The sequence below is a fragment of the Gymnodraco acuticeps genome, unplaced genomic scaffold, assembly GCF_902827175.1.
Source record: "Gymnodraco acuticeps unplaced genomic scaffold, fGymAcu1.1, whole genome shotgun sequence".
NCBI classification, from domain to species: domain Eukaryota; kingdom Metazoa; phylum Chordata; class Actinopteri; order Perciformes; family Bathydraconidae; genus Gymnodraco; species Gymnodraco acuticeps.
Window position 1 is genome coordinate 3,819,751 of NW_022990313.1, and position 23,603 is coordinate 3,843,353.

General features: G+C 42.4%; 1 protein-coding gene across 2 annotated transcripts; it reads left to right on the plus strand.

The window, feature by feature from the left end:
* The first annotated feature begins 16,311 nt into the window (after positions 1–16,311).
* On the plus strand, positions 16,312–23,222 carry LOC117550401 (transcription factor Adf-1-like). 2 transcript variants are annotated; one of them, XM_034222831.1, is made up of 2 exons: positions 16,312–16,538; positions 22,596–23,222. In XM_034222831.1, the coding sequence occupies exons 1-2, from the start codon at positions 16,499–16,501 to the stop codon at positions 23,183–23,185; spliced, it is 630 nt and encodes a 209-aa protein (XP_034078722.1). In that variant the 5' UTR covers positions 16,312–16,498; the 3' UTR covers positions 23,186–23,222. The 2 variants fall into 2 exon arrangements, with proteins under 2 accessions (XP_034078722.1, XP_034078721.1); XM_034222830.1 differs by lacking the exon at positions 16,312–16,538 and adding an exon at positions 20,138–22,047.
* The last annotated feature ends 381 nt before the right edge of the window (positions 23,223–23,603 follow it).

Here is a 23,603-nt window from a genome sequence, read left to right on the forward strand (position 1 = left end):
TAGGTTTTCGCCTGTTTGGGGATTTTATATCCAGTTTACTTCGTTTTAACATTGCTATTGCTTTGTATGTCGGGGGCGGGAGATTCATGTGATTGGTTGTTGGTCGCCTTGGGCGCGAGAAATCGCCAAGCCTCAGACACGCCCAGCTTCAAGATTTTTTTATGCCTGTAGTGTAGACGGCCCGTTATGCATACATATACATTTTAGTTTATGATTCAGCCTTGGGTAAGACTTTTATAGTCTATGGCTATGACGCCCATAATGCTAAACGGGAGCAAATGTTAATAGGGGACCCAAGTATCCCAGTGGTGGGCGCCGGAGCCGCAGGGGGCTAGCTCCAGCCGGCGTCCCAGAGCTAGCCCCCTGCGGCTCCGTTAGGTCCGGGCAGTGGAGTCCGTCGTTATAACTGGAGATCAATGAATGCAGCGAAATGCAGACTTGGTTCGCCTGCTGTAGTATTAGCTAAATAAATTATGTTGAACAAGGCTTATTAAGCTGAACATCGCCACAATTGTTCTGCTATGTATCGGTACTTATTTTCTTAACGTGTGAATGACAAGCATTAAGAATAACAAAATATAGCTAATTCTCTTGCAGATTGTCTCATTTGATTATGAATGTAACGTTTATATAGGGGAACTACACTGTTAGCAGTAACTTGGTATGCATGTATTTCATGTTCGCTTAGCTTCTTAGCCTGAGCTAGCTCTGTTTACTTCCAGTTCGGAGGCAGCAGGTCCCGCCTCCGCCTCTTTGCCCTTATTTGGAGCAGGCGGGATTAGACTCTGACGTTGCTGTCAAGCCGTTAGTGGCCGACTCCGCCTTATAAGGGCTTCTCGGCAACTCTGCATAATCCTATGGGTGACGTCACGGACACTACGTCCATTTATATATACAGTCTATGATAAACGCCCTATCACACTGCCCCTGACCGGCTTTTGGCTAACATCCACTGCACCCCCACTTCCTCCCATCTGGTTGTAACCGTGGAGAAGTCGGGGCCGCAGCTTACACTTACCTCGGGTAGAGTGTGCATGGAAACAAATAGTGGGGAAGGCTGTCCCCGCCTGCCCATAGGCCCTGTATGGGGCTTACTGCGCACCATGTTTCCTGGGTCCCCAAGGAGCATGGGAAAACATAAGTGCATTATGTTTGTTTGTTTATTTATTTTGTGGAGCAGGGTTTTGTACATGATCTGTTTGGGTTTGATTGGGGAAAAATCGATTTGTGTGCTGATGTTGAGACTGCATGGTCTTATTTTTATCTTGGTTTTATGGAAATTATAGATAGATATGCACCCCTGCGTAAATTTAGAGTGAAGGGACGAGACAATCCTTGGTTTTCTGCTGAATTATCTATTCTCCTACATGAGAGAAACAAGGCCTGGGCAAAGGCTAGGAATTCAGGCTCAGAGGTAGAATGGCTGCGTTTTAGGCAGCTAAGGAATTCTTCACTTCACATGTCAAAAGTGCTAAATCTAAGTATTATCTGTCAGTTACCACAAAGAACCTGAACAACCCTAGACAATTCTGGAAAGCCATAAAATCGATATCCACCAGTGATATCCGTAATGAGCTACCTCTGTGCCTTACCACAGTATCTGGCACTATATCGGATAGGGCCACCATACTAAATTGTTTTAATGAGCATTTTGTGTCCTGTGGCTCTCTGTTTGATTCTGTGACTAACTCTGCTTCTGTGAACACCACAGAATCCTAAAAAGCCGGCTGGTCCGGACAACGTAGAATCTTTCTTTTTAAAGATAGCTGCAGATTTTATTGCTCTTCCTCTTACTACTCTTTTTAACCTCTCTCTCTGCACGAACAAAATCCCAAAAGTATGGAAGTCAGCTTATGTCCTGCCACTACTAAAAGGAGGGGAGGCCACCTTATTAAACAATTATAGACCCATCTCTAAATTGTCAGTTCTGGCTAAGGTTCTTGAACGCCTAGTGAGTGAACAGGTAAAGGTGTTTTTATGTAACAATGACATCCTGTCTAAACATCAGTCAGGCTTCAGAAAGCAACATAGCACCATCACTGCCACAATGAAGGTGGTAAATGATATTACAAGTATTTTAGATAATAAGCAGAGTTGTGCAGCTCTATTTATTGACCTATCCAAAGCTTTTGATACCGTCGATCATCGCATTTTGAAGCAAAGGCTGGTCAGTATAGGCATGTCCAGCCATGCAGTAGGGTGGTTTGTGAACTACCTCTCTGAAAGGTCCCAATGTGTTCAGTTTGATGGGCTGTCTTCTGAGTGGTTAAACATCACTAATGGTGTACCACAAGGTTCTGTTTTAGGTCCACTTTTATTCTCTATCTATATTAATAGTTTAGGTGAAAATGTCGAAGGAGCAACCTTACATTTTTATGCGGACGATACCGTTATGTACTGTGCAGGTCCCTCGATTAACGAGGCTGTTGTTAAATTACAGGCTGTTTTTAACATTATTCAGGCTCAGCTCTCTGAGCTTAAGCTTCTTTTAAATGTGGATAAAACCAAGGTAATGCTCTTTTTCGAAAGCTAAAGCTAAAAATACACCAGAGACTGCTTTGGATATTGTAACTACGCAAGAAATACAACTTGAAGTGGTTACCTGTTACAAATACCTTGGTATCTGGCTTGATGACTGTCTCACTTTTAAACTTCATGTCAATAACCTGCTTAAAAAGCTGAGGGTTAGGCTAGGTTTCTTCTACAGGAACAAGTCCTGTTTCTCGCTTGAGGCCAGGAAAAGGCTAGTCTGTGACCTTTTTACCTGTGCTGAACTATGGTGATTTGTTATATATGAATGCACCTGCCAATTACCTGAGCAAGTTAGATGCTGCGTATCACAGTGCACTGAGATTTTTGACAACTTGTAAAGCACTTACGCATCACTGTACCCTGTATACCAAGGCGGTTTTGCCATCACTTACTGTACGGAGGCTCAGTCACTGGTACTTTTTCATTTACAAAGCCATGTTGGATAAACTACCATCTTATATCTGCTCCCTGATCTCTCTGCGAATTGAAAGTACTTATTGCCTGAGATCGCATGCTGTGGTTTTATTAAATGTGCCAAGTGCTAGGACTGTCTTAGGGAAGAAAGCTTTTAGATGTGCAGCTCCACTAACATGGAACAGTCTGCAAAAAGAATGGGAAATTACCAAGCTAGTACCACTACATGTTTTTAAAGCTCGGTTGGATGCTACAAAATCAGATGCTGTTGGTACCTGTACTTGTGGTTAAATATGTAAATTTTAATCCCTGTACATTTTGCTGTATGATGTCCTTTTGTTGTTCTGTTGTTTATGTTTTTATGTCTTCTTGTGGAACCTACTGCTGCAGGTCTCCCTTGAAAAAGAGATCGTTGATCTCAATGGGATTTTACCTGGATAAATAAAGGTTTTGAATTGAATTGAATTGAATTTAAAGGACAGTGCACATTAATCCACATTGCTGTAAATGAGCCAGTATTAGCCAGCAGGATAATTTCCAACTGTTGTCCTTGGCAAGATGTTAAATGACCACAACAAGACTAGAAAATAAAAACATAATTAAATAGAGTACAGCAGACAACATCAGTACAACAATAGAGAGGAACAAACAAACATGCAAACAGATGAAATATCATCATACCTTGATACAGTTAAAAGTGTTCACATTTTTGATTGCTTAAAAGCCAGTTCTTATGATTGCGGTTAAATGTATGATAGGAGGTGTTATTCCTTATCTGTATTGGTATTGTGTTCCAAAGTGTTGATGCCCTCACAGAGAAACACTGTTTACCAAAGGAACTGGACCTATGAGGGACTACACAGTCCCCTCTTAGGGCAGACCTTGTGGTTCTGCTGTTTGAATGGTTCTGCTGTATAAAAGTGCAGAGTGGTGGGGGGTGCCTTGCCGTTTAGAATTTTAAAAATGAAACATGAATCAGTGTGTTTTAAAATATGTTCCCAGCTGAGCAGGTTATGTTTGTCCAGGATTTTGCAATGGTGGTATAGCTTAGGCTTTCTGTCCAAAACTTTGAGAGCTTGTTTGTGAAGTGACAGGATAGGCCTTAATGTTGTGCTATTCGCCTGGGTCCAGCTGGTCATACAGTATGTTAGGTGGGGAAGGATCATGGCAGTCATATAGAGTTTTGCTCAGACCCGGCGTCATGGGCGGGCCCCATGGGGGCCCCATCCAGGATTTGGGCCGGCTGTTTAAATCAGGGCTGAATAAAACATTTTAATGGTTTTATTATTATGTTCAGTGGCGGCGCCAGGGTATACTGGGGTAGGCTACAGCCATACCAAGAAATGGCTTAGCCCCACCATGAAAAATGTTGTTAAAGTAAGCAAAATAAAGCCCGCCAACTCGCGCAGAGTAAATTGCACAGACAGCAGTTAGTAAGATTGATTTCAGTAGTCACTTGTCTGGAAATACCGAAGACTAGAAACGGTTTTGAAAACTTTTGTCACGTAGTGATCGTCTTCTCAATAGAACATCTTTGATAATGTCTTCTGGCCAATCAGAATAACGGCGTGGTGTTGTTGCAGGAAGTCCCGACGGAGAATACTTTTGCTGTAGTACATCTCTATATACATCGATACAACATTACGTGTTGATATAAAACACGTAATGAAATAAGACCCCACGGTTTGATGATTGATAGGTGTGTGGGCTGTCTTCCATTTTGACACACAGAACAATGGGGGCTATCCACCCTTATCCACAATGTAAAGTAATTCACACAGCCTCTTCCCTCTTCAGTGAGGAGCAGCAGGTTCAGCTTTCAGAACAAAGTAACAGAAAACTAAAATGGCATTCATTTTTTAAAATATGTCGTGTAGTAATAGATTTATTTATTTTTCTTCTCAAGAGAGTACCAGAATGTGTATTTTATGTTAGTATTTCAAAAAATCTCCTGGGGGACAATCCCCTCGAGCAATTCAGATTTCCCGGGAAATGTAAGTTTCGGGGTGGGCCCGCCCTGGTAAATCAAATGCCCGCCCAGAGACGTATGTCTGCCGCCGGGTCTGGTTTTGCTACAGGTGTTGTCAAACAGTTCCTTATATATCTAAACTTTGCTAGATTGTGTTTAGTTATTTGCATTACCTTTCTCACTTGTTTTTTGTTGGGGGGGTCAGATACCTACCACAAAAACAGCTGTTCAGTGCGCTGGCGGCCGTGCGCTCTACATAACATAACATGAGGAGGTGCAATTTAGCCTCCCTGGCCCCAATATGGGGTGGAAGATTAAAGCCACCTAACTGAATAGCCCTTGAGTGGATCCTGATCTTGCTGCCTGGATAGTCTGAATAACGTTGTCAGACAGCCCCACCTGTCTCAGCCTGTCCCTCTCAGGAGCCAAGCCCGAAGAGGTTGGCCCAGAGTGGGTAACGCCCCTATTGCACCTGCTTCCTGAGACAGCGCCCCCCAGACCTGAGGAATCGTCCAGGGCTGGCCCACCATCATCTGTGTCACCTCCGCGTACCACGGCACCAAGCGGCGACCTGGGGCCACTAGGATGACTGACAGACGTTCCCGCCTCACCATCTCCAGGAGGGGGGGATAAGGTGCAGCGGTGGAAAGGCGTAGAGCAGCTTTCTTGGCCATGGCTCGTGTGCAAATCCGTCCACCCCCAAGGGCGGTTTGTCCCACCGGGCCAGGGAGAACCACAGGGCACAGTGGCTGTTGCGTCGATTGGCGAACAGGTCCACCTCTGCTCTCCCGAACTGAGTCCAGACCTGCTTCACCACCCCCGGGCGAAGCCTCCACTCGTCTGGCAGGGGCCCGCCTCTCGCCTGAAGTGTTCCAGGCGATGTTGGCGTCTGAGCTGCGGGAGCGCACGACAGGCACTGCAGGACGGAGAATGTTTGCTGCCCTCCACCGCGTGGTCAGGCCCCAAACACTCGAAGCACAAGCGGTGGGGATCAGCGCCCGCAATTAAGCCCGGGCATGTAGGGCAAGGCCATATTCTTTCACTTTCTTCTATCTATCTTCTTACGTTTACAGTGGCGTTTTTATATGTACAAAAGTGGTGGGGCACAAAAAACGTAGATGTCTATAAGCTTCTGCAGTGAGGTTCATGGCTGGCGAGGCACTGGCACTGACTCTTCAGGTTTACAAATATTATATTTTGACCTAAATCAAAATATAATATTATTTTCAAAAGCTTTTTTTGTCTGATGCTTCAATACATTTTAAACAGACAGTTCAACAGAAGGATACCCAAAAAATGTAATTTTATCATTTAAATATTGAATTGTTCTCTCTTAGTAAGATCCCATTTTCAATAAAATTGCAGTCTTACCTTGACTTGAAGATTAAGTCCATTTGCCTATCCCTCTGGACAAAAATCTCTATTACTTTTTTGTAAAAGTCCTCCTTATGTTCTTGTAGTTTAAAAAGTCTATCAAAAATCTAATCTAATCAATAGATTTACGATTCGAAAATTATAAAAGTAGGGTAGACATGTGGATATTATCCGGCTGAACGAAACGTGCATTTATCTAACAGGTTCGTTTCCCACAGATCTTATTTGGAGCTATTTTCTAAAATCCTATGGAGAAATCTCATTGCTTTTTTGTCGAAGGAAGCCATGCGCAGCTTACTTCCGGGTTTTAGGATGCGTCACTGCAGCTCTCTCGTCTCCTCTTCACACACCACACTTTTCGCGGCATACGTACTTACAGCCAATCAGCTCTGTATGATGTGAGATGACGTATGGTGGGGATGGCAGCACTATGCCCCTATGGTCATTATTTGTTTGCCACACACATTAAATAGGAAAATATTCTGAGCATGCGCAGTGTAGTTTTTATAGTCACCATTGACTTAGACAGAGAGAGGGAGGGGCATGATCGGGTTTTGTCCCACATGGCTCTAAACAGCTCAATAGGCACACACTGTAGACACTAATTAGAAGAACACAGACTAAAACAGCAATGTACAGACGAATCAGATGATTAAACATGATCTTAAAATATATTTAATATATTTTTTTATTTAGTTTTTGCATTTTTTTGTAATCATTATTTTTAAGGCAAGGCAAGGCAAGGCAAGGCAAGGCAAGTTTATTTATATAGCACTTTTCAACACAAGGCAATTCAAAGTGCTTTACAAAAAATGAAAGAGATTAAGAAAATGGCATTTAAAATCAGTCATTAAAAAGAAAAGCTAATAAAATACTTTCTGCTGACACTAGGTGGGGCTGTGCCTGCACCTGCCCCTAAAGACCAGTCGCCACTGTACGTTTAGCTTCAGTTGTTGCTGCTCGCTGACGAGAAAAAGGATGACGGTCGGGAGGCGCGCCCCGATTGGCCGGCTACGTTTATGCAACTCAGTAGGTGAATGCACGCATAGCATGATAGAGAGTAGTACCCATAAGCCGCGTTCACACCGGAGTACTTTTCCCCATACTTCCGTTAGTACCCCTTATGTTGCATTCACACCCAAAAGAGTACTTAGTGCCGGGAACTTTTACCCCCATTTTTAGTGCCTGCTAGAGAGGTGGTACTATCCTGGGGGGAAAAAGTGCCCCAGTTCTGGTTTACCAATTTCTATTGGCTAAGCGAATTACAAACCACGCCCCGTAAAACTCTGAAAAGTTTTGTGAAGCCGACATTGTATTTTTGGCATTAGCATTAGCCCCGCTCACCAACGGAGAGAGACTAAATTATGGCAACACCAAAAAAAACATGGGAGCGGTGCAGTGATGAGGAGGTGTCGGCGTTCTGGTGATTTACTCGCAAGGCTTCAGTAGAAGCTGCTGGGAGTCCCAGCAGCTTCTACTGAAGCCAGTCCCCAACTCCGGGGACATCCGGCGGGGGATTCGGGCGGCAGTATACGCCGTGAAGTTGTTTGCAGCCTGCCAGTAAACCCAAAGCAGAAGAAGACGGAGTGACGTCAGCGGCTCATTTGCGTAATCTTCCCTCAGGGAAAAGTACTCCGGTGTGAACGCGATTGGTACTTAGTGCCCTGAGGTAATAAGTGCCGGCTCTAAGTACTGCAAAGTACGCGGTGTGAACGCGGCTACAGAGTCCAGTAGAGGGCGGAGCATGTGTGATATATGAGACAGGATTTCTAGAACTCCCAGCATTCCCAGTCCCATTATTTTGGTTTTGAATTGGGGATTAATCAGTGGCGTTTTCTCCCGGAGGCCAAGGGAAGCCAGGCTTCCCCTGTTTTTTCGGATTGTAGTTATAATTTAAATAAATAAATAAAAACACTTTGTTTTGTTTCTGTAATTCTACTTTCCTGTGTGTTCCTGCCGGACCGTCTCTCCCCCATTCTCATTGAGTATTTTACAAAGAGTGAAACAGCGCCCCTCTAGATGTCATGGTGAAACAGTAGATTGCATTCACTGTTGCGAGAGGAGGCCAGCAGAATCTAGCTTTCCTTGGTGAAAAAAAATTGAGGGATTAACCAATCAGATGAGGCCCACGTGATGCCCCTGCCAACCTGTGATTGGTCAGGGCCATGCCAGGGGAAGCCAGCCGCCTCTAGCTTCCCTTCAGGGGCGGCTGGCGGCTGGCGATTTGATTGGACACTGCCATCCAATCACATCAACATCAATTTTAATACTGTAACTGTCATCACCGCCGTTAGAAATTATCAAGCAAATGAAGCATTATGGAGGGAGGAGATTTGGCGTACTTAATTAAGCATAACTTCACTAAACTTCCGCTACAGCAGCAACTAAAAATTAAAGCAGATGGCAGGACAACGCCCACACTCGAGCTGTGTACACAGAGGAATAAGGGATCTAATCGAACGTTCAATGAGGACAATTATGTCCGCACGGAGTGGCTAACTGGAAGCGCTAAACTTCAGCGTCTATTTTGCTGGCCATGTCTTCTTTTTGACAAGGGTTCGTGCTCCCTGAACAATCCTTGGGCAACTTCAGGATTCATCGACCTTGCCAACCTGTCACGGGCAATTGAGAGGCACGGTAAATCTAAAAATCATATAGATTGTGCTGTGAAATTAAAGCTTTTTGGACGCGTCAGGATTGACGAGGCTCTGGATGTAGCAAGAACCATTAGCACAAAGAAGCACAACGAACAAGTAAAAAAGAACCGGGATATTCTGAGGAAACTCATCATTGCTGCCCTGTACCTTGCACGTCAAGAGCAAGCATTCAGGGGACACAATGAGGCCGCTGGCAGCTCTAACAGGGGCAATTTTGTAGAGCTGGTACGTGCATTTGCAGAGTTTGACACTGCACTCGTGGAGCACTTGGGATCGTCAACAGTCTTCAGTGGTATGTCAAACACCATACAAAATGACATAATTGAGAGCATAGCTCGTTGTATCCAGGATGAGACTGATAAAGAAATACACATTTCTCCTTTCATTGCTGTACAAGTGGATGACACATCAGACATCTCCAATAAGTGCCAACTCACTATCATAATCAGATATGTGAATGAAAAAGGCAGTGTGTGTGAACGTTTCCTCGGCTTTTTTGATGTCAGCTTAGAAAGAGATGCAAAAGCTGTAACATCAGTTGTCATGAGAGCCATCGGGAACTACAGCCCAACAAACAAACTGATTTGTCAGACTTATGACGGAGCAAGCTGCATGAGTGGACAGCACGGTGGCGTTCAGGCTTTAGTGAAAGCACACTGCCCCAATGCGCTATTCATCCACTGCTATGCTCACAAATTAAATTTGGTTTTAGCACAAGGCACAAACAACATCCAAGCAGCCAAACTGTTTTTTGCCAATCTCAATGCCTTCCACAATTTTTTCTCACGTTCATGTAAGAGATCAGCACTACTGTCTGAAGTTGATCCAGCTGTGCGTGTACCAGGGGGTTCTGCTGTGAGGTGGAATTTTAAAAGCCGCGCAGTACACGCCATCCATGAAGGACGCGGGTCGCTCTGTATCGCTTTTGACAGGATAATGACAGAGCCGGGATGGGACAAAGAGACCATTGCACAGAGTGCTTCCTTGAAGCAAAAACTTGAGGATTTTGACTTCACCTTCCTGCTCGGGGTCTTTCAGTCCATTTTCGGCCTCACAGAACCACTCTTCCAGGTTCTGCAAAGCAAGACGGCGGACATAAAAAAATGCCAGGATCGGATCATGAGCACTCTCAGCGCTCTCAAAGCCACAAGAACAGATGAGACATTCAGTCGCATTTACGATGACACGGTCAAAGCAGTCGGCGATCCTGTGCCCCGACATAAACGACGTCGCCGCGGCTGGGACGACCTGGAGCAAGGGTTTAACCAGCACCAAGAAGGAGACGAGGAAACGGTTGTGTCTTTCCGGCGTCTTTACTTCCAGATTGTTGACGGCATAGTGTTGCACATGACCCAAAGATTTGCAGATATGGAGCCCCTGCACTTTTTTCGGATACTGGAACACACATCATTCACATCGTTCTGCAACCCTGATGCATCTCCCAGCAGTGAGCTGGCTCAGCTGATCAACACGTATCCATTCTTTGATGAGCAGAAGTTAAGGAATGAGCTGCACACGCTGTACAACAACAGGTTGTTTCACAAGCCACCAGGAGAGCTGATACAGCTTCTTATTGAGGATGACCTACAGGGCACACTCTCCGAGGTCTACAAGCTGCTCCAGCTCATGCTCACGATACCAGCCACCAGCACATCAGCAGAGCGCTCCTTTTCCTGTCTAAAAAGGATCAAAACGTATCTGAGGAACACGTGTGGACAGGACAGACTTGTCAACCTAGCCACAATATCCATTGACTCTGTTGTTGTGGAGGACCTAAAGGCCGCTGGGAAGTTCTATGACATTGTTATTGACTACTTCGCCACCATGAAAGACAGGAGAATGGCCTTCCTCTTCAAATAGGGTGAGTGAAATGCACACCCCTTTCTCTCTGTGCATACCTGTTGCCTGAACTGCCCGTGTAGCTATGTGTGCAATTTCTGATGTGGTTCTGTTGGTTATTGTGCATTGCTTGCCTGGATTTAGCTGCAGGTGTTCAGTCTGAAGTAGTTGTTTTATTGCAGTTGTTTAATTAGCACAGGGTGCTGCTATCCGAAAATCAGCACCGCAGATAGCATGCCATATAGGGCCCGATCACCCTGAATAGATGAGATTGTTTATATGTTTGTGTTACTTTTGGACTACGGACTGAACTAATTACAGAGACGAGGACTGTTGCTGCACTTGCCGTGTGTGTTAGTGTAACAGATGTAAATATGCAGTGGGGTTTATTTAATTTCATTTTGTATAATCACACACATTCTGTGTTTTATATTATTTTATTCTGTGTTCTTCATTTTATTGAATGTTAAATACCTGGCAAGGTCGGAGAGCTGTGCTCAGGAGTTTATTGTTGTGAGGACTTTCATTTCCTTTCTTTGTGATTTTACTTTTTGTATATATTGTGTCCCTCACGTTTCCTCTTCCCTTTTTGTAAACGTTCCAAGCAATGAGAGGAGTCACTGAGGGAAATGTATGTAAAACTGATCATTTTATCTGTTATCAGATTCAGACATTAAACAGAGATCGTCTCAACTTTACGCTGACTCGGCGGGTCTCGTCCATTATCAACACAACGCATACTGATACTTTGATGTGAACGTAAAACTTTAAAGGTCTCCTGATTTAGTTTGTGAATGAATGCTTCTTATTTATTAATTACCGAATCTGCACTGCGCATTGAGCGGCTGGTATTGCATTGGTGGGGGGAGGTTGGCATAAATTAATAAGAAAATGCTTAAATTAATAAGACGAGAGAGTTTCAGCTGGAGAGTGCGTGCGGACCTGTCGCTTAGATAACAGGCGTGTACAAGTCCTGCATCTGTATGATACAAATGTGTGTAAAATGTTACCGGGCGCTGTAATCACTCATCTGGTTACGTTATTGACCACCCCCCGACCCAAAAACATTGGCTTCCCCTACATTTTTCCCCACCCCACGCTACTGGGATTAATTGGTAGAAAACCTTCCATGGCTCTGTTTCCCCAAATTGCTTAGGAGCGACAGTTCGCCCGTTTACCCAATGTGATGTGTGCCCTCAAATGTAATGGAATGTGGTTTATTTCCCCCACACAATGGGAAATGTCATGCGGAGAATTCCCGACTGGAAGACCTTTTGCTTCCTGCCAAAAATACTCCCTGCCTTTATTGGATCATTTCCGCCGGGATGTCATGCAACTGAATTCTCAGACCTCCTCGCTATTATTGAGCTCTGAATGCTGGACGGATGGGAAGGAAAACGCTCCGTCAAGTGTGACCCACTTACAGCTGGAGAGGCACCAAAGGACCCCATCGCAATTATTTAAAACTCTGCTTTATTATTCATAATTAGCAGTGTGTGTGTATGTGTGATAAAGCCCTCAATAATATACCACCTCCATGCAGGAAAAATATTAGAGCAGAACATTGTGTGTGCATATTGGTGTGTGCAAATGAGGTGAGTGTGTAATTATGAGTGGGAGTACTGTGCGTGTGAGGCTGTGTGTGTGTTTTGAGTGTTAATTTTGTGAGGCATTTGGTAATGTAGCGTTACATGACGTCTTCGGTAGAAAATAATGAGCTTTCGGTTTAACATGGGACCTGAATGCTGGCCTCCTTCAGAGAAAGTCAATTTTTTCTGTTTTAATATTATTTTTTGGGCCACAACTGCCTTTTGCTATAAACCAGATTTGAAAAGGGAAGAGGCCCTTCCTACATCAGCTGGCTAGTCCTTGCGGTCGAATTGTTCAAAAATGGGCATTTCCTAACAACTATTCCCTAACCTATGTGAGGATTAATGATAGGAGAATCCATCACAACTGTGGCAATCTGATTGTCTTACAGTACTGTCCAACGTAATTATGATGTGCCAGTGGATGTTATTGATATGCATCTGCTGTGGGGAAACTACAATTTTCTGTCAAGCCAAATACTTAAAGTGCATCTAGATATTTTGTCCCGCTGGTTTTGTTGGTGTTGTTTTATGGCTTTATAAATGTGGAAAACAGTGGAAATATATTCTTTATTACCGAGATAAGAATAGAAATACAAAAATAAAAGTGACATTTATGGTTGCATGCACGCACCCTCCAGCTGCAGAACGCTATCGTTGCAGATACATTTCAATACATAAAATGTTATGCAATATCTGCCGTGTGTCAAATATGTCACTCTGTATATCACCATTCAAACATGTTTTTAAAAGTTTGAAATGTTGAGTTTATTTGATTATTTTACAGTAATAAATGTTATGTTCATATTTTGCATTTCGAGGGTTGGAAGTTCAAAACTGAGCAATAATATATTTTTCCAAAGATAGATGGATACAGATACAAGATAGTGTAAGGAATAAAGTCAATATTTATATGCCGTAACTTAAAGGTCCCATGACATGCTTTTCCGGTTATTACCCATCCCCTTGTGTGTTACAGTATGTAGCTTTTTATGCATGTAAACAGTCTGCAAAGTCACAAACCCTCAAAGTACACCCTGTAGGGCAGGGGTCTGCAACAGGCGGACCGCGGTCTGGACCCAGACCTATAATCAGTACATTAAGAGGGGATTTCAATTTTGACGGGGCGATTCTATTTGAACCGCCGCCGACAGGGGGCGAAAGAGCCGAGTGAGCGATACAGGGAGAGAAACACAGAAGAAGAGATGAGAGAGCGATACAGGGAGAGAAACACAGAAGAAGAGATGAGAGAGCGATACAGGGAGAGAAACACAGAAGAAGAGACGAGAGTGCGGCAGAGAGAAGTGGAGAGGAAAGTGAGTGAAGAGAATAATTAGCGATACAGGGAGAGGAGAGTGAACAGGCGTGTTAGCGGCAGACAGGGAGAGACACATAATTACACATGGCGCTCTCCAAGAAGAGGAAAGTGGACAGTGAGAACAGAACTTTTAACCCTGAGTGGACTCATTCATGTCCATCCTGCCCACTGGGAGCACAGAGCCAGTGTGTCTCATTTGTTCAGAGACCGTGGCGCTCATTAAAAGTGCCAAAACGCCACTATGAGACAAAACACTAAGTGTTTGACCAAACATTCCCTCTCAAGTCAGAACTGAGGTCACAACAAATAAATATTGTTCCAGGGCAGGCTAACCGAGGCTAACCAATGAGCACCTGCATGTGTGTGTGAGAATGGCCCTGACTCCATTTCAGCCCCGATTTACAAACTCCTGGCAGGACAAGCTAGAGCTCAATTCTCGCATTGAATTAAAACAAAGTGAGTGAGGGACTGCAATATAAGAGGGAAAGAAAGAGAAACTTTAAAACGGTTCAATTGTTATGATGTGTAAATACTGATATTGTTCTATAATCGTCTGAAACAGTTAAGTCATGATGTGAAACGGTTAACAAAGAAAAAGAGAAACTCAAGCTGCTGCTACACTTTATTTTATTTATCTAAAACTAAGCACTTTTAAGATGCACATATTTTCAAAAGCTATTTTATTTATTTTCTCTATTTTATTTTTTAAATGCAGCCCGAGGGGAACATTACACATACAGTACTGTATCCACAGTATTTACTGTATATCTGTATAGTTCAATGTTAATTGACAATACATTTTTATGTATTATTTATTTGATTGGCAGTCAGCTGTTGATTACATGCAGACGTTGATAAAGCTGCAGGCTATGTCAATATATATCACACTAATTCACAAAGCAAGTTAGACACAGCATTCTCATCTGTTTGTCATTACTGGTGTAATTTGTGTTCTGGTTGCTAACAAACGCCATTGAAACACATAATCACTGATGTTCCTCTGTAACGGTGGTGGACTCATCAGAACAGAGTGGGCGAGTTGACCAATCAGAGCACAGTGGGCTCACAGGGAGAGGGGGGGGCAGGAGGTCCAACAAGCCGTTTAGAGCAGTGGTTCTCAACTGGTCAGGCCTCGGGACCCACTTTTTACTTGGTCAATACATCGCGACCCAACATTTTGAAGCACTCAAATCTATTCAACAAAAAAACGTGCTGTAATATATATACGCTTTTCAGCATACAATATTAATACAAGTGAAGTACAGTGCATATATCCCTTACATCCCTTCACAGAACTAAAGTATGCTTTTAAAAAAGGTTTAATGAGATGATGGAATCAAAGCTGAACTATATAAAAAGGTACGCATGCTGAAAACCCAACCCCAGCAGGGGGGTCTGGGGGGATTCTCCCCCAGGAGATTTTTAGAAATACTAACATAAACTATGCATTCTGGTACACTCTGAGGAGAAAATAAATAAATCTATTACTAGCCGACATATTAATAATATTTTACGCCAATGTTTGTTTTTCACTTTGTTCTGACATCTTGCTGAAAGAAGAGTAAAGAGGAGAGAGTCTGTGTGACTTACTTTAAATTGTGGGTAAGGGTAGATAGCTCCCATTGTTCTGTGACCTGTCAGTCATCAGACCGGGGGTCATACAGTATTTCATTGTGTGTTCATTTGTATCTGAAGTTATACCCATGGATGTATAAAGAAGAGTTCTACCGCTAAGTTATTCTCCGTGGGGACTTCCGGCAACAAGCTTGATTCTGATTGGCCAGAAGACTCGAAAAAACATCAGCAAAGATGTTTTATTGAGAAGATGATCACTACTTGGCAGAAGTTTTCAAAACCGTTTATGGTCTCCGGTACTTCCCGTCCAACGCCGACTGCATGCACAGCGTTAGAAAATCGGGCCTTCAAAATAAAAGTTTGACTTTTTTTCAATTTTTTTTTCTTCACTCACACATCCGCGACCCACTCTAAACGGGTCCGCGACCCACTTTTGGGTCGCGACCCACCAGTTGAGAACCACTGGTTTAGAGAGTGAACACACATACTGTACACAGAGATGCTGTATGAGAAACCAATGTGAGTTTGGAACATTGAACAATTTAAATATATTCTAGTAGACCTCAACAATGGAATTATGATCAGTAGAAATGGCCATGTCATGGGACCTTTATTAATAACACTGTTTTATTCTGTAACCGGATGTTCACAAAATTGTCGAAACACTTGACTTCCTGTCTTTTCAGACTGTTTTGGTAGCATTAGCATGTAGCTAATAATATGTTTTGTACGTACATTTAAGGAGAAATTACAAGTGGTGTTGCACACTAAACACACTGTCTTTAACCCTCACTTATTGACGCTGCAATACTATTATTAGGGAATGTTTAAATGACCAACAGATATTAGAATATTGTAAAACTAACATCAGAAAACGACAGGACGTGCCTTGAACCCGCCCCCATCAACGCTAAGCCAATAGGAGAAGACTACAGATGATAAAACGGGAAGCCAGCAGGAAGTCGGTCTCTTTCCCCGCTGTCCATCAAGGATAGTGGACGAAGGAGCACTCGGGCCGAGTCGCCATTTTGCAAGTATCATCGTATCATTGTTTTATTAAACGCTGTTAACATGTAAATAGGCTTCCTGGACTCTTTTCGGGTAATCACGGGCTCAGGGCTAAAAAAAAAACTACAATAGATACAAATATGAACCTGAAAACTAACAGAATAGGACCCCTTTAAAGTCTCCTTTGGACACAAAATGGTGTGTTTTTAGTTTTGAGACATCAATGGCCACCGCCCCAGCCTTATTTTTTTGCAAGGAGAGAGGTAATGTGTGAAAGCGGATGTATGTGTTAACTTAACATGCATTTATGTTGTTTGGGTGTTTCTTAATGTGCTTTTTAATATTTTATATGTATTTATGTCTGTGCATGGATATGTGTGTTTTTCCCTTATGTGAGTGAGTCTACTTGAGTTACTGAGCTCCCAGTGTTTGCACAATTTGTGTTTATGCATAGTACGTGCAAGGATTTGTTCCAAACCTATGCATTTTTTTTTGTGTGTGACCATGTATGTTTGTGTGTGTCTGTGTAATGAGACCCTCTCCACCAGCTGCCACTCCGGAGCAGAAAGCATCAGCAGAGCCTCAGTGGAGCTCACATCCAGACTTCCTCACATTATTGTTTCCTGTGTTGTCTCTCAGGCCTTAGTAATTAGTGGCTGCTTTAATGACTCTAATATCACAACTCCAACCCGCAGTGCACACACTCTAAAGAGGTGGCTGCTGAGTGTGTGTGTGTGGTACGTGATGATTAAGTAGTGCCACTGTGTACGTGTGATGGAGAATGAGTGTCAAGCCGATGAGAGGGTGTTTTATGCAAAGCCTTGATGATCAAGTGCTGCGTAATTTAGTGTACTGTGTGAAAAATAGAGGATGGGAGGAAGTGGGAGTATGTGAAAGAGAGTGCATCAGTATCTACTATGATTTTAGGGAAACAGCCATATTATTCTATTGTTTTACCATCACCAGTATTTTCTAATCCGCCTACCGGTTGACTTTTGGATTTAAAAACGTTTCCTAAAATTCCTTTCAGAGGAGAGTTTCATGTTTGTTGTTCTAAAGAAGTGATAGTTACGGTAGCTGACCCGTGCAAACGCTCTACGATAGCCCAAAACATGCACTGCACTCTCAAAATGATCAAAAAAATACTAATGTGCCAAAACACATGCGAATCAAGGAACATCTTCACTAACCTGACAACACGTACAGCATTTAAAAAAACATTCAACAGCTCGACGAAACATGCGCAGCGTTTATTAAAAGCGCTGGATTAACAAAACGCAAATTGATATCGCTGCAAGAAGGTCAAAACACAACAGAAACAGGGACACTAAAAAGTGATGCACACAGATAAGTGTTTTGTCAGTTAACAGTATTTGAAATGACTAAGTTAGCTACATTAGCTAGCTAGCTTATGGCAGATCTGCAATAATATTGGAAGGAATCATATGATAACATTGTTAAAATAAGATAAAACTTAAACTTTAGGTGAGCTTCCAGTGAAAGTGAGTTTGGCATACTTTATACAGGGTTCCTACTCAAATGTAAGACTTTTTAAAGGTGGGGTAGGTAATTCACTTCAGAAACACTTTTTGTTATATTCCATGGAATGCTCTTAACATCCCGATAGCAATGATTAAATTAAATGCTTTGACAATAAATAAATACAGATATTTCATCTGTGGAAGCCGTGGTACTGTAAAAAGCACGACCAATCATCTTAGCCGGTGTCAGTACCGTATGTGCTCGGGCTACCAGATCTGCTCGGGGTCCGTCCCTTACTAATGACGTCACGCGTTGTGATTGGCTGTACGGTAATCACACGCTGATTGGTGTAACTAGGGGCGCTGACTAGCGTATACGGGAGTCTGATCAAAGACGAGTGAGTGTAGGTAGAGAGAGAGAGAGAGAAGGAGAAAAATAAGAGAAATCGGGGTTGTTAAAATGGTGACCGAGGCTTCTGCTAAGTACAGGAAAAGAGGGATGGAGGAGGGATCAGAGCTCAGGAGACTAGCAGGAGACTGATGTCCAAGAATGAGTCAAAGCAGGACTTGTGCAACCTGGCAAAGTTCAAGAAGTCAGAAGATTGCTCTTTGTAATCTTATCCAGTTCACCTGTTAATACATATTTAAAAAGGATTTTGCTTTGTCAATATAAATTATTTCCCTTATATATTTTACTATCTTATATAGAGGTTCGAAAGGGTAAAATTGCCAATTTAGAAATACAAAACGATGTAGGTTAGAGACGAGTTAAATAAGCTCATATTTGAATTCCCCATTAAAAAAACACATAATTTAGACACCCCCATGTTAGAATTTCCTTCAGATTCATGTTAGCACCTGAGTATGACCTGCCCTATTGGTGTATGATCAAATTTGATTTCTAATTTTAAATAAAAGGTTCACAGTTCACAGTTATTGTTAAACAGGAGTTAAATCAATTTCTCGCTTATTATAAGAATGTATTTCACAATATTCATATTTAAATGATCGGGAAATTACGTTGTAATGATAATAAATCACCTCCCTCATTCATATTAATGTCGATTGTTATTTTTTATGTTTGAATGTTAAAAAAGAACAATCGACAGTGTTGTAGAGCCGATGAATGGGAGTCAGCAGGATGATCTTGTATACACGCTACACAAGCTAGAATGACAACACAACACAGGTGCACTCACTAACTCGTCCGTGGTGCAACACACACTATATAACCCAGTGAATTGTGTCCCGTAATTGTCACCGGTGTAAACATAATTATGTAAATAACCCAATTTGTGTTCTGTGAAACGGAAAAGGATATTACATTATTGTTGTTATTTTCGTTGCAGTGTCTTAAATGTAATTTAGGTTAACTTCCTGTTTTATTTAGAATTATTATTATTACCTCTTGGGTTGCCGTACAGCCAATGTGTGACGTCATTGGTAAGCGTAACGGACCCCGAGCAGATCTGGTACTGACACAGTCTCACGGTATTTCTTGTTATAGTCACAAAATTAATCTATTGATTCGTGTTCACGAACACAATTTCACAATTTTTTGTGTCACACAGAACGATTTTAAAAGCAATGTAAATAATAACCTCTTTTTTTTAAATACAGATTTCAGTATTCTGACAGAACAATTTTAGAAGCAATGTATTTATATTGGTAGTATGTTTCGTGCCTGCACCAAATAATAACACATTAGAAGGAAAACAAGATGACAAAAAATACAGATGTCAGTATTCTGAGGCTCTGAGCCATTTGTTTTCCTCACGGACGGCAAAAAAACTCCGACATTATACAATTTAAAATGATAGGGTTAGGATAGGGTTAGGCTTAGGGTAAGATATTGAGTAAGAAAATGTTTTTATGAACCACACAGCTTCTGGTCTTCCAAGACCCGACCGGACAAAAATACGTGGTGCACACGAAACATGCTACCAATAGAAATACATTGCTTTTTAAAATCGTTCTGTGTGACATGAAAAAAATGCAAAAAACGTGTTGGTGAACACGAATCAATAGATTAAATTAATTTTGTGACTATAACACGAAATGCTGTGAGACTGGGTTGGCCTGTAAGCCTTCCATCTCATGCACAAACTTATCTCGTACCCTCATTGGTCATGTGCGCGTTCGTGTGTTGGAGGAGGGGCTCTGTAAGGAAGTCTGAAGGAAGGGGCAGATTTTTTTTTCGGTTGTGTACTTTCAAATTCTAGTGCACTCGAGCTGGTTTCTCCATTCTTACCTGCCCTACCTTTAAGACCACTTTGAATATAATTTAAGACCTATTTCACGGCAAGAAAGTATGAAGGAAAATTGTTATGAAAGAAGAAATACGTCCCATAATTACTTACAAAGTAAATGTATGACTGACGATGACTGAACATAACAGCATAACAGTACAGAACTGTGCTAGCGTGTTAGATAAAAAGTGTGTGTGAGTGAGTGACGAGCTATATTCAGAGCTCTGCTGCCTTCATGCTGTTGTATGATTGATGTTTAGCTAGGGTATTTAGTGTCCACAGCACCTCTGCTTTTAGGGTTGACTCAGACCCAAACGTCACCCGGAGGTCCCCCGATGTTGTTGCAGGAGCTGCTGCACTAGCTAACGCTACACTAGCTAACGCTACATTAGCAACAGGTGCAGCAGGCTTCAAACACGTTCCCCGCCACTGGTTTCCACCAAGCACTACATTCAATGTTTTCCAACCAAATACGGTTGAACTTACACTTCCCCATATTTATTTGTAAGTAGATTCGAAGATACCTGAGTTTCTGACTACCGCTAGCAGCTAGCTGAAGCTTGGTTGCTAGGTTACTAGCTTGGAGGTTCCATGTTGATTTATTTCAATACAAAGACTATTACGATACTGGTTACTTTGCAGCCCGGACATTTCCCCCAAAACACATTTAGACGCGTTCCCAACACAGAAGTAGCCTACCTTTCAAATCTGATCATTTTTAAGACCTTCTAAATCATATTTAAGACCTTTCTTATTTAAGACTTTTTAAGGCCTTCAATTCTGATTATCAAATGTAAGACTTTTTAAGATCCCGCGGGAACCCTGTCAATAATCCCTGAATGTCAACAGCTGTTAGGGTCACTTTTTAGTGGCCCCTGGTTTCTGTTTCGTATTGATCTTCTTGCAGTCTTTTGTATTTGCAGCATTGCGTTTCTGCATTGCTTTAGTAAACGCTGCGCATGTTTCTTGACGTTGGTGTAGATGTTTCTATATTTGCATTTGTTTTGGCACATTTGTGTTTTGAAACTGCAGCATGTTTCTCCTTATGGAAGTGGTTTGGGCCGTTGTAACGTGTTCACACCTGCCGGCCACTGTAGATCGTTGCCCCTCCCATGTTTTGATTTCCATTCAATAAAGTGTAATTCCACAAAGACAGGACAGATATAAACTCATGAGCTTGAGAGATCGGATGACTTACTTACCCAGAATCATTATACCCGCTAGAGAACTACCCAAAAGTACTAGGAAAATCTCATTAAAGCTTTTCGCTTTCTGATTTGAAAAAGTTTGCAATACAAAAAGATGGGATAAAAGGCTGATGGAAGCAGAATTCAGGCATTCATTATCTGCGTTTGCTCAACAGCAAAAGTGAAGCAAATTTCCTTCTACTATAGTGGGAGCAACTGCCCATACACAAGCGCAGTTGTACTGCAAATGAGTGAGTCAGTGATCCTGCCAGTGAAGGATTTCAAGATGGCGCCTGTGTCGGCATGCCGCTCCCTCAGCTCTCTGCCTTTAGCTATCCTGTTTTTGTTTGTCAGAATGTCCCTGCTCTGCTTGTCTATGATCGCCAAGCTCTCCTCCACCTAACGGGCCCTCCACACTACAAGCGTTTCAGGCGTAAAATTACGCCTCTAGCGCGTCTGCCCATTCACTTTGAATGGGGTGACGTCACGTCCGCTCACGTTTTCGCCGAACTGCATCACGGGAAGGCAAGCGTAACTTTGAGAGCGTCTCGCGCGTAAAAAGTTGAACAATGTTGAACTTTTTACGCACGAAACGCTCTCTCGGTTCCTGACAAGGAACGTTTCAGAAAATCTGACAGCTCAAGCCGTAGCCAATCAAAAACCGCGCATACGCTGGGAGAGATATCCTGAGATATCCCGCCGTTCATGTCTATATTTGAAATAAAATGGACGAGGTTATAATCGTAGCGGTAGCGAATCACCCTGTATTATTTGATGTGACCCTGTTCACATACCGGGATAGAAACCAGAGGAACCAGGCATGGAAGGAGGTGGCAGAGACAGTGGGGGAAACTGGTAGGTTTTTGCCTGTTTGGGGATTTTATATCCAGTTTACTTCATGTTAACATAGCTAATGAAACATAGCCGGTATATTTAGCATAAAATAGCGCCATAGACATTAATCACATACATGTTAATCATCCGCTGCCACATCATAGACTATATTGCATTACATTAATGCACACAATGTCATACTCCTTTCACATTTCTTAGTTATATATATATATATATATATATATATATGCAAAAATTCATTCCTAGCATTCTATTTCCATGTAAATTACTGCTTTATTTAATTTGTATATTTTTGCAATTTACCTGTACAATACATGTTGTGTTTTATATTAGATTTCTTGTTTTGTATATATGCACCATGACATCAAGTCAAATTCCTAGTATGTGCAAAGCTACCTGGCAATAAACCTGTTTTTGATTCTGATAAAGTGTGACATGTAAAACCTTGTATGCAATTGAAAGGGATTTGGTTTTCATTAATGGAGCAATCATTTTCTGAAATTCAAGAAATTAACTGTATTCTTTCATTTTCATTTTCATTTTATTAGACGAAGTGTGCAAAAAGCGTTGGAAGTCCCTCAGGGACCGATACCGCAGGGAGAGGATCCTGGAGAAGGAAGGGAAAAGTAGCGGGGCAGGGGCTTCCGGGGGATCTAAGCCCTGGCGTCTCGCGGCAGTAATGAGCTTTTTAAAGCCCTTCATGCTGGACCGTGAGACGTCCAGCAATTTCCCCCGGCAACCCCTGCCTCCACCCACCGGAGCAGAAGAAGAGGAAGACTCTATGGGTGACAGCCTGGATGACAGTCTGGAAAGCCAGCCAGAGCCAGGTAGCAGTCAGCCGGCCAGTCAGCCGGCCAGTGTGCCAGACGGTGTGCCAGACGGTGTGCCGGCCAGTGTGCCAGCATTCCGGGGGAAGAAGAGCAGGGGAAGGGAGATGTCCCCTTTTGAGGAGAACCTGCTGTCGGCCGTAGGCCCGATGCTGGCCATGCCACCACCACCACCAGTGGTGGAGGTGGAAGACGAGGACCTCCTTTTTTTAAGGAGTCTCTGGCCTGCAATGCAAAAGCTGAGCAGGACGAGCAGCATGAGACTGAAAATGAAGCTACAAGAGGCGGTCCTCCACAGAAATGGACATTAATAATTAATTAATTAATTAGATACTGATACTGATACTGATCCACATTACATCTTTTTACACTCATCACTCATCACACACAACATCACATAAATAAAAGTTATTTAAAAGTATGTTATGGCTATACTGTGTCTTGACTTGTTCATGTGGTTTGTCAGTTACAACATACCAGGAGCTTCTTGTATGTCGATATATAATGTGCTGTCTTCTGTAATTATTCAGGTGAAACCCTGATGAAAATTATGAGTGGTTTATCACTAAAAACAGGGCTGAAGGAAAAAGGTTGTTAGTTATATCATGATATCAATTCAAGAAACATGTTTATTAGGAATGGTTGATTTTAAAATGGCTCATTTGGAATATTTGCTTTTTAAAGAAAATGGGTAGCTCTTAAAAGAGCTTTTTGGTTTGGAGACAAATA

Coding starts and splice junctions, on each gene's coding strand:
- LOC117550401 (XM_034222830.1), top strand. CDS start 21,918: ATGGACGAGGTTATAATCGTAGCGGTAGCGAATCACCCTGTATTATTT. Junction 22,048..22,595: donor AGAGACAGTGGGGGAAACTG/GTAGGTTTTTGC, acceptor TCATTTTATTAG/ACGAAGTGTGCAAAAAGCGT.